Consider the following 12,087-nt stretch of genomic DNA (forward strand, 5'->3'; position numbering starts at 1 on the left):
GCCAGCCCTCAAATCACTTGAACTTTTTAATCATCCCAGGCATATAGGATCTTAGCAAAGATTTTTCTCTAATGTTTTCATCTGAGAAAAGAAACCCAGAACACAGAAGTTAACTATATAATAAATATGTCTTGAAGGCAGATTTTCAAACTTGACTCTACTCAGTTTCTATTGAATCACAGTCTTTTATACTTATCTTTCTGTTAACAAGGGAATAGGATCCAGACCGTCTTGTATATAGTCTAGGAGATGAATCTTAGTCTTTTTAGTCTCCAGACTATAGGGATCTTTGACCAGTAACACTGCTAAATCATGCAAGTGAACCCATTATTTTACACAGCTGTTGACATGGCTATCAAGAATACCAAGAGTATGCAGGTTTTGGAGTTGTGGGAGAGGGTAGTTGCCTTGGTGGGGAGGGAATAAATCTTTTTAAGTGTTTTCAACTCATCTCAGATTACTTAGGACAGTGTATAGTTAGTTGATTACATATCTGTTTTTCTTAGATTGTGAGTTGCTTGAGGGCAAGGACCAAACTTGTCTTATACAGCTTCGTGTCCTTGTACCTGCAGTCCTCTAGTTTTTAAGAAGCACTCCATAAATTTCAACAGACAGATGAGAGAAATTATGCGAAAGTAGGGACAAAGTGGGGATAATGGAAAGTGAAATGCTAGGTACTAGGTAGGAAGATTAGCTTTGGAAGTTTTGTTTACTGGTTATAAGAATCATAGACCCCTCACAAACCTTAAATGTTTGACTTTTGCTAAGTTGATGTCAAATCAGTTTTAAGAATAACTACATTTCAGTTTTTTGTGTATGAATGTGGATTATTTCTTCATTTTAACATTTTATTTTACTTGTTTTGTTTTGCTGTGTTGAGCATGCCTAAATGAATTAATGAGACTTTCCATTTTGACAGCTTGAAATAACCGTGAATGTTCCAGACATAGGATTCATAACTGTTGATGAACATCAATTCTCAAACACAGATGTGGCCACTCAAGAAATGAAACAGGAAGAAAATTTGAATGCATTATCAATTGTAAGCAACCACTTTAACATATTTTAATTCTTTGTTTACTTTCAAAAGACTGGAAGTTTATTAAAAGTTTTAGGTTTGTTTACAAGCAGTTCTTAGCTAATTTCTATAATGTAGGGAGCTGTAAGTTTGAACAATAGAAACTAGTGACTAATCCATAGGTTTTATATTTGACTTGAAAAGTAGTGATGTGTGTGTGTGTGTGTGTGTGTGTGTATAGCTCTTAATATCGTCAGAGACTTATGTTAAAACTCTGTTGCATTAAGTCTATACTAAATATAAATTATTTGGAATATATTTAGTTGCATTTTTGCATAACATTCTTCCTTATTTGGTTGGTATTTATCTTATTTTTGCAAATGAAGACATGGAATCACAACTTTTTAAAAACAGCTTTATTAAGATACAATCAACACACCTTACAATTTATGCATTTCATGTGTACAATTCAGTGGTTTTTAGTATATTTACAAACATCATCACAGTTAATTTTAGAGCATTTTCATCGCCTCAAAAAGAAACCCCATGCCACTGGCAACTGCTCCCCATTTCTTTTCAGCCCACCTCAGGCCTATCCAACCAGTAATCTGCTTTCTGTTTCTGGTGATCTGTCTGTTCCAGACATTTCATATAAATTGTCTCATAATATTGTCTTTTGTGTCTGGTTTCTTTTACTTAGCATAGTGTTTTCAAGGTCTGTCATGTTGTAGCATATATCAGCACTTCATTCCATTTGTGGTCAAATAATAGTACAGATGGATATACCATATTTTGTTTATCCATTCATCTGTTCATTGACGTATAGGTTGTTTCCATCTTTTGGCTTTTATACATAATGCTGCTATAAACATTTTTGTACAGGTATATTCGAGGACATATATTTTCATTACTCTTGGATACAGTCCTAGGAGTGTAATTGCTGTGTCGTATAATGACTATGTTTAATCATGTGAGGAACTAGCAAACTGTTTTCCAAAGCTGTTGCACCATTTTACATTCCCACCAGCGGTGTATGAGGGTTCCAGTTTCTTTACGTGCTTGCCAACGTTTGTTACTTGACTTTTGGGATCTAACCATCCTAGTGGATGTGAAATGTTACCTCATTACAATTTTGATTTGCGTTCCCTAATTATTAATGATGTTGAGCAGCTTTTCATGTACTAATTGGCCATTTTAAAGTCATCTTTGTAGAAATGTCTGTTCAGAGCCTTTGCCCATTTTTTTATTATTGGTCTCTTTGTCTTTTTATTATTAAGTTTTAAGAATTTTTTATGTACAGTAGTCCCCTCTTATCCACAGGGGATGCATTCCCAGACCCCCAGTGGATGCCAGAAACCTTTGATAGTGCCAAATCCTATACATGGTATATTTTTTCTGTACATAAATACCTATGGTAAAGTTTGATTTACAAATTAGGTACAGTAACAACAACAATAATAAACTAGGACAATTATCACAATATTCTGTAATAAAAGTCAGTGTGAATGTGATCTGTTTCTCTTTCAAAATATATTACTTTACTGTATATACAGCATGAATACACTGGACAAAGGGATGATTTACATGCTGGGTGGGCCGGAGCAGGACAGCTTGAGATTTCATCATGCTCCACAGAACGGCATATTTAAAACCTATGAATTGTTTATTTTTCAAATTTTCCATTTAATATTTTCAGACCACAGTTGACTGTGGGTAACTGAAACCATGGAAAGCAAAACCATGGATAACGGGGGACTACTGTATTCTGGATACAAGTCCCTTATCAGATAATATGATTTGCAAATATTTTTCCCCACCCTGTGGGTTGTCTTTTCATTTTCTTGATGGTTTCCTTTAAAACACACAAGTTTTTGATTTTTATGAACTTCAATATATCTATTTTTTTGTTGTTCCTCATGATTTTGTTGTATCTAAGCATCCTTTGCTAAAGCCTAGATTTACTCCTATATTTCTTCTAAAAGTTTTATGGTTTTAACTATAGTTTTAAGTCTTTAATCCATTTTGAATAAATTTTTGTATATGTTGTGAGGTTAGAGTCCTACTTCATTCTTTTGCATATGATGATCCAGTTGTCACACCTTTGAAAAGACTATTTTTCCCCATTGAATGGTCTTGCATTCTTATCGAAAATCAATTGGCTGTAGATGTATGGATTTATTTCTGGACTCTCAATTCTGTTGCATTGATTTATGTCTACGTGAAGGTGATGTTCTGTTGATTACTGTTACCTTGTAGTAAGTTTTGGAATTGGGAAGTGTAAGTCATTTTACTTTATTCTTTTTTCAGGATTAATTTGGCTATTGTGGATCCCTTGCAATTCCATATGAATTTTAAAATCATCCTGTCAGTTTCTAGAAAGATGTCAGCTAGGATTCTGATTGGCATTGCACTGAATCTATAGATCAGATTTTTTTGTTTTTGTTTTTGTTTTTGTTTTTTTGGTGGGGGAGTGCGTTTTTTGCTACCTTAATAATGTTGAGTCTTCCAGTCCATGAACATGGGATATTTCCCATTTATTTAAGATTGTCTTTGATTTCTTTCAACAGTGTTTTGCAGTTTTCAGAGTGTAAATCTTGCACTTCTTTTGTTATTTTTGATGGTACTATGAATGGAACTGTTTTCTTAATTTCATTTTTGGATTATTTACTGCAAGTGTATAGAAATACAATTGATTTTTGTACATTGGTGTTGTATCCTGCAACTTTGATGAACTGAGTTATTAGTTCTAATAGTTTTTTAGTAGATTCCTTAGGATTATCTAAATACAAGATCATGGCATGTGTGAATAGAGATAGTTTTATTTCTGCCTTTCTATATTAGTTTCCTGGGGCTACTATAACAAACTACTACAAACTGGTTGGCTTAAAACTACAGAAAGTTATTTTCTCAGTTCTGGATGCCAGAATTCTAAAATTGAGGTGCTGTCAGTGATGGCTCCTTCCATAGGCTTTGAGGAAGAAACCATCCGGACCTTTCTCTTACCTTCTGGCAGTTGCCGGCAGTCCTCGTCGTTCCTTGGCTGTGGCAGCACAATTCCAGTCTTTGCCTCCATTGCCACATGGCATTCTCCCTGTGTGCATGTCTGCGTTTCTTCTCCTGTTATAAGGACACCAGTCATATTGGATTAGGGCCAACCCTAATCATGTATGACTTCAAGTTGATTACATTTACAAAGACCCTGTTTCATGTTCATGGCACTGGGGGTTAAGACTCCATCATATTTCCTGGAGGACACAATTCGATTATAACACTTTCAATCTGGATGTCCTTTATTTCTTTTGCTTGCCTAATTACCCTGGCTAGACCCTCCAGTACAATGCTGAATACAAGTGGCTTTAGTGGACGTTCTCGTCTCGTTCCTGGTCTTAGGGGAAAGTGTTCCGCCTTTCACTGTTAAGTTTGATGTTAGCTGTGGATTTTTTCATAGATGCCCTTTATCAAATTGAAGAAGTTTCATTCTAGTCCTAGTTTGTGTGAGTATTTTATCATGAAAGGATGTTGGAATTTGTCATGTGCTTTTTCTGCATCTTTTGAGATGATCATGTGATTTTTGTTTTTTATTGTATCGATATGATGTATTACGTTGATTGAATTTTGGATGTTATACCAAAAAGTTGCATCCCTGGGATAAATCCTACTTGATCATGATGTGTAATTTTTGTATGTTGCTGGATTTGGGTTGCTAGTATTTTTGTGTCCATATTCATAAAAGATATTGGTTTATTATCTATTATGAGTCTGACACCAGATTATTGTGTTAGAAGCCAAAGCCCTGCTCCTTCTAGGAAGAAAACTCTCCAGCTGGGACCTACAGGGAGAAGGGGTTCTGTTTTCTTGGCTGCAGAGTTTGAAGTGGAGTTTCTGCCTTGCTGAGCTGGGAAGGAGGAGGGAGAAAGCACACTTAGTTCAAATACCTCAGACTTTCACCTTTGTTACTGAATTTTCATTAGTTTTTTTTAAAAGATTTTTATTGAGGAATTGGGGGATGGGAACAGCGCTGGGGAATTGGGGGAAGGGGAACAGACAAGTTGCTGTCCTTTTGTTCTTCAGTCTAGTTGTGGAGGACGTTGCTTCACTGGCCCAAGTTGGCACCATCATTGCGCTCTTCCCGGGTGAGGCAGATCAGTCGCCGGCTTCTGGACGGCCGCTCATTGCGGCTGCTGGCTGCTCACGCTGGCTGCTGGCCACACACGGTAGCCCATGGCAACCCACTGCCACAGGGGCGGCAGCCTACGCTGTTGCCGGTGACTCATGGCAGCCCAGCTCCAGGTTGAGCTGTTGTTCAGCATCTTAGCTGTAGAGGGCAGTGTCACTGGCCCTCATATGTGGGATCCAAACTGGGGCCCTCTGGCGTCCCAAGCCAGCTCCTAACCAACATGCCATTCGGCCGGCCCTCATTAGTTTTTTGAATAGATGTTTCGTCGTCTTATTCAATAAGGACCATTTCCGGATGCTTTAATGGTCTTTTTAAATAAATTTCACCAGTGTCAACAGGGAGAGGGTCAGCAGAACTCCTCATGCTGGACATTGATCCTGTAACCTCTTAATTTATTAAAATTCATTTAAGTTTTAAGCCTCCTAGTATGGAATAAAAAATTTGCAGTATTCTTCAGACCTTGGTTTCCATTGGGTTGGAACTAGTGGCAGATATGACCAAAGTTAAAAGATTTTGAAAGCGCAGAAGTCAAGTAAGAATGGTAGATGCACATTGCAATATGATTAGAGTTAACTTTTGCATATAATACAAGGAAAAGGTAAAACAAGAACCAAGAGACAAAAGAATTGGGCTTTTCTTGTTTATGAAATTTTATGAATAATTATAAATGAAGAGGGAAAACACCAATTTCCACTCCATTATAATCAAAATATAGAAAGACCTGTAAAACAGTGCTTTTTTTGAGATATAGAATATATATACTTGGGAAAATAAGTAAGTTACTATTTTTCCTCTTTTAGGAAATGACCACAGGTGAACATACCCAAGATGAAACAGGTAACTGTTAATAAGAAAACTGTTAAAAACTATTTGGTTAACACTAGCATGATGATTTATTAGTGGTGGTAAGTAGTAAATGAGTCATTTTGATGGAGAGTTGAACAAAAAGATTCAGTGTTGAATGTATTATCTCTGGGAGAAATGTGGATTCTTGGAATGTTATTTTAGAATGTGAATTAAGAGTTAAATGTTTAATAAAGTATTTATTTCCTCTGATCTGCACAGATACATTTTCTTTGAAGGTATTATTGTAAATTATTTAATTGGGAGGGAGGCATTTTCAGTGAGTAAAAGCCAATGGTTGATTTCTTTTTTTTTTTAAGATTTTTATTGGGGAATTGGGGGAGGGGAATAGACAAGTTGCAGTCCTTTTGTTCTTCAGTCTAGTTGTGGAGGACGTCACTTCACTGGCCCATGTTGGTATTGTGATCATTGAGCTCTTCCCAGGTGAAGCAGTCGCTCGCCGGCCATTGGACAGCTGCTCACGGCGGCTCATGGCAGCTCACACTGGCTGCCAGTCACTCACAGTAGCTCACAGCAGCCCACTGCAGCAGGGGCTGCAGCCTACGCTGTCGCCGGTGACTCACAGCAGCCCAGCTCCAGGTCGAGCTGTTGTTCACCAACTTAGCTGTAGAGGGTGCAGCGCCACCGGCCCTCATGTGGGATCCCAACCGGGGCCCTGATGCTCAGACCTGGCGTCCCAAGCCAACTCTTAACTTAACGCGCCACTTGGCTGGCCCCAGTTGATTTCTTTATTGTAGGATATAAACTCAACAAAACATTATCCTAGTAAGGGATTGGTGTACAGAGGATATTGAAACTTATTACTAGAAGATAAACACCTGAATTTAAAAAACTTTTTGTATGTAAACAAAATTAAATTTCCAGATTCATTCTTTTGTTTTAATGTTGGTATATTTTTTCACAAGGTACCAATGATGGAAGCACCGAAGCTGCCATAACTTTACTTACAATGGGAGATCTAGTGTTGCAGTCAGAGATTAGTACTGAACAGAGTGATGGTAAGGATGAAAGACAAATGCTCAAAACAGAGACTTTTATTATTATTATTATTTTTAAGATTTTTATTGGGGATTTGGGGGAGGGGAACAGTGCTGGGGAATCAGGGGAAGCGGAACAGACAAGTTGCTGTCGTTTGTGTTCTTCAATCTAGTTGTGGAGGACATTGCTTCACTGGCCCATGTTGTTATTATCATTGAACTCTTCTCGGGTGAGGCAGTCGCTCGCTGGCCATTGGATGGCTGCTCACGGTGGCTCTTGGCAGCTCACACCAGCTGCCGGCCACTCACGGTAGCTTAACGGCAGCCCATTGCAGCAGGGGCTGCAGCCTATGCCGTCGCCGGTGACTCACGACAGCCCAACTCCAGGTCGAGCTGTTGTTCACCATCTTAGCTGTAGAGGGCAGTGTCACTGGCCCTCATGTGGGATCTGAACCGGGGTCCTGCTGCTCAGAGCTGGCGTCCCAAGCCAGCTCTTAATCAACGCGCCACTCGGCTGGCTCATCAAAACAAAGTTATAATTAAAATGCAACTTTTAAGAAATTATACCCACATTTTAGTAATAAGCTAATATCTGCCTTTCACATTTGAAGTTGGCATCACTTTGTTTTTTCCAGAAAAGGCAATATGTGTGCACTGATTCATCCAACTTAGCCCCTTTAGATGTAGTGGCCACCATTTTGAGACTGTGAACTTGGTTTATAAAGAATAATTTGGGGGCCGGCCAAGTGGCTCAGTTGGTTAAGAGCTCGCTCAAAAGTGTGAGCTCTGAGCAACAGGGTCACCGATTCGATTTGTGGCCCGAGTTGAGCTGCTGCTGAGCTGCCAACAGGTGACAGGATGGCTCAGCTCAAAAAAAAAAAAAGAAGAATTTGTATTTGTAGAATAGTTAATCTAGTGAATCCTCTACCTTTAGCATTATAAACATCATTGTTTAACTAAGTTCATAGATCAATGATTACTTTATGCATGTTTCTTTAGCAAAGGAACTGCCTCTTAGGATAGTCTTCACAGTTACGTGACAATCAAATACACTGTGAAGGGACAGTAGCAGTCATTGAGATCATTTGGCTTAGACTGTTCTTTTTAATTAGTTTCAGATGTACAACACAGTGCAATAGTTATACTTTTTACCGCTCTAGACTGTTCTTTTAGTTTGGACTGAGCCAAAAGATATGTCGACCCAGATTTTTAATGTTTTAGGCTGACCTTCGAGAGAAGCTATGGTCTTTACTGTCTAAGTATGTTGTACTTTAAGTACATTAAATGGACAATCATGTTAATTATATTCCTGTTAGTTATTTTGACTGGTGATGAGAGGCCTGTCATTAATTTTAGATGTTAGACTTTTAGTCCCACAACTATATATTTATCAGGAAACATTCTGATTCATGTTCCCTATAGGACTTATTTCTCAATGATAGAGTATTGCTTTGGACCCTGGCACAAATCTCTAGAACATAAATATAGGCTTTAAAAGTTGTAAATGAAGGTGATCCTATCTTGAAATTCATTTGAGGTTATATAGTTACTGAAAGTAACAAAAAGATTCATTGTAGCACCAAAATTTCAGTCTGTAAACATTATTAAGCTTTAGAGTAAGTCAAATCTCTGGCATGAAATATGAGATCATAAATTTAAATTTGGAGCCAAAAAGAGCAAACTTTAAAAACAATATAGAATTTTATAATTGCTTAATGTTGAAGGATTTATTTTATTTGGACATCTATTTATATTGGGTCTATTTTAATTTTTATTTTTTTCTGCAGCTAGAGTATGTGTACTTCCTGATGTTCATTCAAAGGATCAAAGCCATATTCCTTTTAGCCCAGATAATGTAAACCACAAAATTGTTCATGAATGTCAGGAGCTTTCTTCACCTGTCAGTACTACATCGATAGAAGAAAACAAGATTGTATTGGAGGAACAAAGTACTAAAGAAGAAATTGGTTTAATGGAGAAAGTAAAAGGAAACACTATAACAATCAGGTTTATTTTGCTTTATTAAACTAGTATTTTTTTTTAGTTTTATTAAAAAATACAGTATTCAAGTAATACATATATTTAAACTATCAATTTAATTAATAGCTTGAATAACACTTGTATAAATGTGAAGTAGGCAGCACTAATTTCTCCCACTTTAAAGTAATGATTGGCTGATTTTGATTTTAGCTTAGTGGTTTGCATGTTAACATTACTGTGATATGTGTGTCTGAAACTTTAATGAAATAGTTTTATGTAAATATAGTCTTTGTTTTACAAATATGGTCCAGATTCTCTTCCCTCTCAAGACTTTTAGTAAAGTTACTACCGTGTAATTTTACCTGTAAGAAATGAACACTTAGAAACAACGTGGCACCTAAGAAGGTGGCACATAACTATCAGTGCTAATCAGAATGTATCAATGTGAGAGAGGATTCTTACACAGTTGACAAATTTATCTTTTTTCCCGTCTTCTCTCTTTTTCTAGGAATACAACTTCTGAAGTGACCAATAATTCAAAAATGAGAAGTAGTAGATTTGTCAAGCCTAAGCCAGTTCTTAGGAAGACTTTAGGGACCAACAGATTTGGTGCTTATCAGGAAGATCCCAGTTTGTTTGTAACTAAAGGAGAAGAAGCAGAAATTCAAAGAGGTAAATTTTATTGTTCCCTTGCAAGTTACAAAATTACTTTGACACAAGAAATTACAATAGCATTTCAAATGGAATATTCAGTTTTTAAACTTATTTTAACTTACTATTAAAAAGTTTCAAATAAGGGCCGGCCGAGTGGCTCAGTTGGTTAAGAGCTTGCTCAAGAGTTTGAGCTCTGAGCAACAGCGGTTCGAGTCCCGGCCCGAGCTGAGCAGCCACTGAGCTGCCAACAGGTGGCAGGATGGCTCAGCTTAAAAAAAAAACAAAAAACAAAGTTTCAAATATATAAAAAGTAAAATGAGCTATAAAATAAATACCCATGAAAATTTAAGTTTCAGTAATTACTATGAGATTTTTGATATATTAATGAAACTTTCTCTTCATATATATTTTTTTCTGTGTGTGTGTGTAAACATGAATACTCACGCACACATCTCTTAGAAAAACATACATGCATATGGCAAAAAGTAAGACAGTGCCCAAAAGGCATAAAATTTTAAAAAGTCTCTCCTTCCTCCTTTCCAGTCCTCTAATCCTAGTTCTAGTAGTAAATTGCTTTTAACAGCTTTTGTTGTAGACTTCTAGAATATTTAATACACATAAGCATCTAAATGAGGGTGTGCGTGTGTATACCATACATCCATGTATATGTATATATACATATACACATGTATATTCATTTCAGGAAGGACAAAAATATATGCATAACTGTATACTGTTCAGTCACTTTTTTAAATAACAGTTTTATTGAGATAATTCATGTATCATATAATTTGCCCATTTAAATTGTACAATTCAGTGGTGGTTAGTGTATTCACCAAGATTGAATTAAACCCCATATATAGAAGATCTGGATAATTAACATCATCTTTTCTCTGTTTTGGGATTCCTGATTTCTGGGACTTGTCTTTCAACCTGCAATGCCTGTGGTTTGGCTAGTTAATTCATTATTTACTCTGGCTTCAGCAATACCCAGAAGCTCTCTCATTATGTAGAATCAAGTTTCCTTTTCTATATAGAACTCCTTTTCTTCTCCTTTGTGACATTAGTTTTTGTAGAACAGCTCCCTCCCCAACACTTTTCTTAAGGTGGGACTAGCCAGACCACAGGTGTAGCCACCTCTGAACATCTTTTGTGTGTCGGTTGCTAATTATATTGCTGTTACCAAAAAGTGGGGATACAATTATTGTGGCAGCGGGGAGTGAATTATGTGCAGTACGGGATTCGTTAATCATCTGTTTTACTGTCCAAAAATTTCGTTGGCCAGGACCACCCTTCTGCCCTGTGAATAGGTTTGCTTTTTGGATTAAGAGAAGTTTGGAAGAGCCGCTAACTATGGGGTTGTCAGAAAAGTCATGACGTATTTTTTCTGTTTTTCATTGTAAAAATGTGTCATGACTTTTCCGACAACCCAATATATAGTGATCAGTCTTTGAAGTGAGAATGTTTCTAATATGGAGATTTTAGCTGTACTATTTTGGACTACATCATAAATATGTTTTTTATTTAAGAAACAGAGAAAAATGCTTCTCAAGCAATAGAATTAGAAGATCAAAACCTTGGATCAGCTACAGCAGCAGAGAGTAAGGAGCAGAGCAGACTGGCACATGCACATAGGATTGAAGACGCCAGTATTTCTCAGGACACAAGCCTACCTGAAAGGTAAATGGAAAGAGATTCTGGGATTCGTTTCTGTTTTGTTTCAGCTATAGCCACAAGCTGTAAGAATTTCATAGAAAAATGGGTTCTGTTGCCTTAAATATAACAAAGTTAAGAAACATTAAATTAGATGAATTTGACATCCCTAGCTCTAAACATTATTGTGTGGGTGTCTACTTGATTTCATATACATACTAAAACTCTTAATACATACTGATTTATCTTTTCAGAAAGGAAGATCAAGAAGAGGGATCTCAGGAGCTTCAGATATTGTCAGTTGCTCCAACTGTTTCCTTGGAGACCATGCCCCACACACTTGGTTTGGGTAGGGGTCTTGGTGAGAGTTCTGTTGGAGAGCCCCTGAAAAAGGATTCTGATGGAGACAGCATGCTTACACTTTATGGGCCAGAGGTAAAAGAATGTAAAATATAACAAGTGGTGGCTAGCTGTTTGTTCCTCATTTAAAAAAAATTAAGGTATAATATAAACACAATAAACTTCACCCTTTGTAGTGTGCAGTTCTGTAAGTTTTTTGTTTTTGTTTTTTTCCTTTTTTTTTAGCTGAGTCATCCTTCCACCTGTTGGCAGCGGCAGCTCAGCTGTGGCCGTGAATCGAACCGGTGACCCTGTTGCTCAGGGCTCACATTCTTTTTTTTTTTTTTAAAGATTTTTATTGGGGAATTGGGGGGATGGGAACAGTGCTGGGAAATTGGGGAAAGGGGAACAGACAAGTTGCTGTC

At 37.1% G+C, this 12,087-nt stretch overlaps 1 protein-coding gene across 1 annotated transcript in view; it reads left to right on the forward strand.

Annotated features, from left to right (window-relative positions):
• Positions 1-12,087, forward strand: part of BDP1 (BDP1 general transcription factor IIIB subunit) — a 110,555-nt gene that overhangs the window by 78,596 nt on the left and 19,872 nt on the right. The window contains exons 24-30 of the mRNA XM_019631162.1: positions 920-1,042; positions 5,996-6,032; positions 6,965-7,057; positions 8,824-9,043; positions 9,525-9,688; positions 11,200-11,350; positions 11,578-11,758. Coding sequence (XP_019486707.1) covers positions 920-1,042; positions 5,996-6,032; positions 6,965-7,057; positions 8,824-9,043; positions 9,525-9,688; positions 11,200-11,350; positions 11,578-11,758 — 969 coding nt within the window. The remainder of the gene's footprint in view (positions 1-919; positions 1,043-5,995; positions 6,033-6,964; positions 7,058-8,823; positions 9,044-9,524; positions 9,689-11,199; positions 11,351-11,577; positions 11,759-12,087) is intronic.

Source organism: Hipposideros armiger, unplaced genomic scaffold (genome assembly GCF_001890085.2).
Source record: "Hipposideros armiger isolate ML-2016 unplaced genomic scaffold, ASM189008v1 scaffold_984, whole genome shotgun sequence".
Taxonomy (NCBI): domain Eukaryota; kingdom Metazoa; phylum Chordata; class Mammalia; order Chiroptera; family Hipposideridae; genus Hipposideros; species Hipposideros armiger.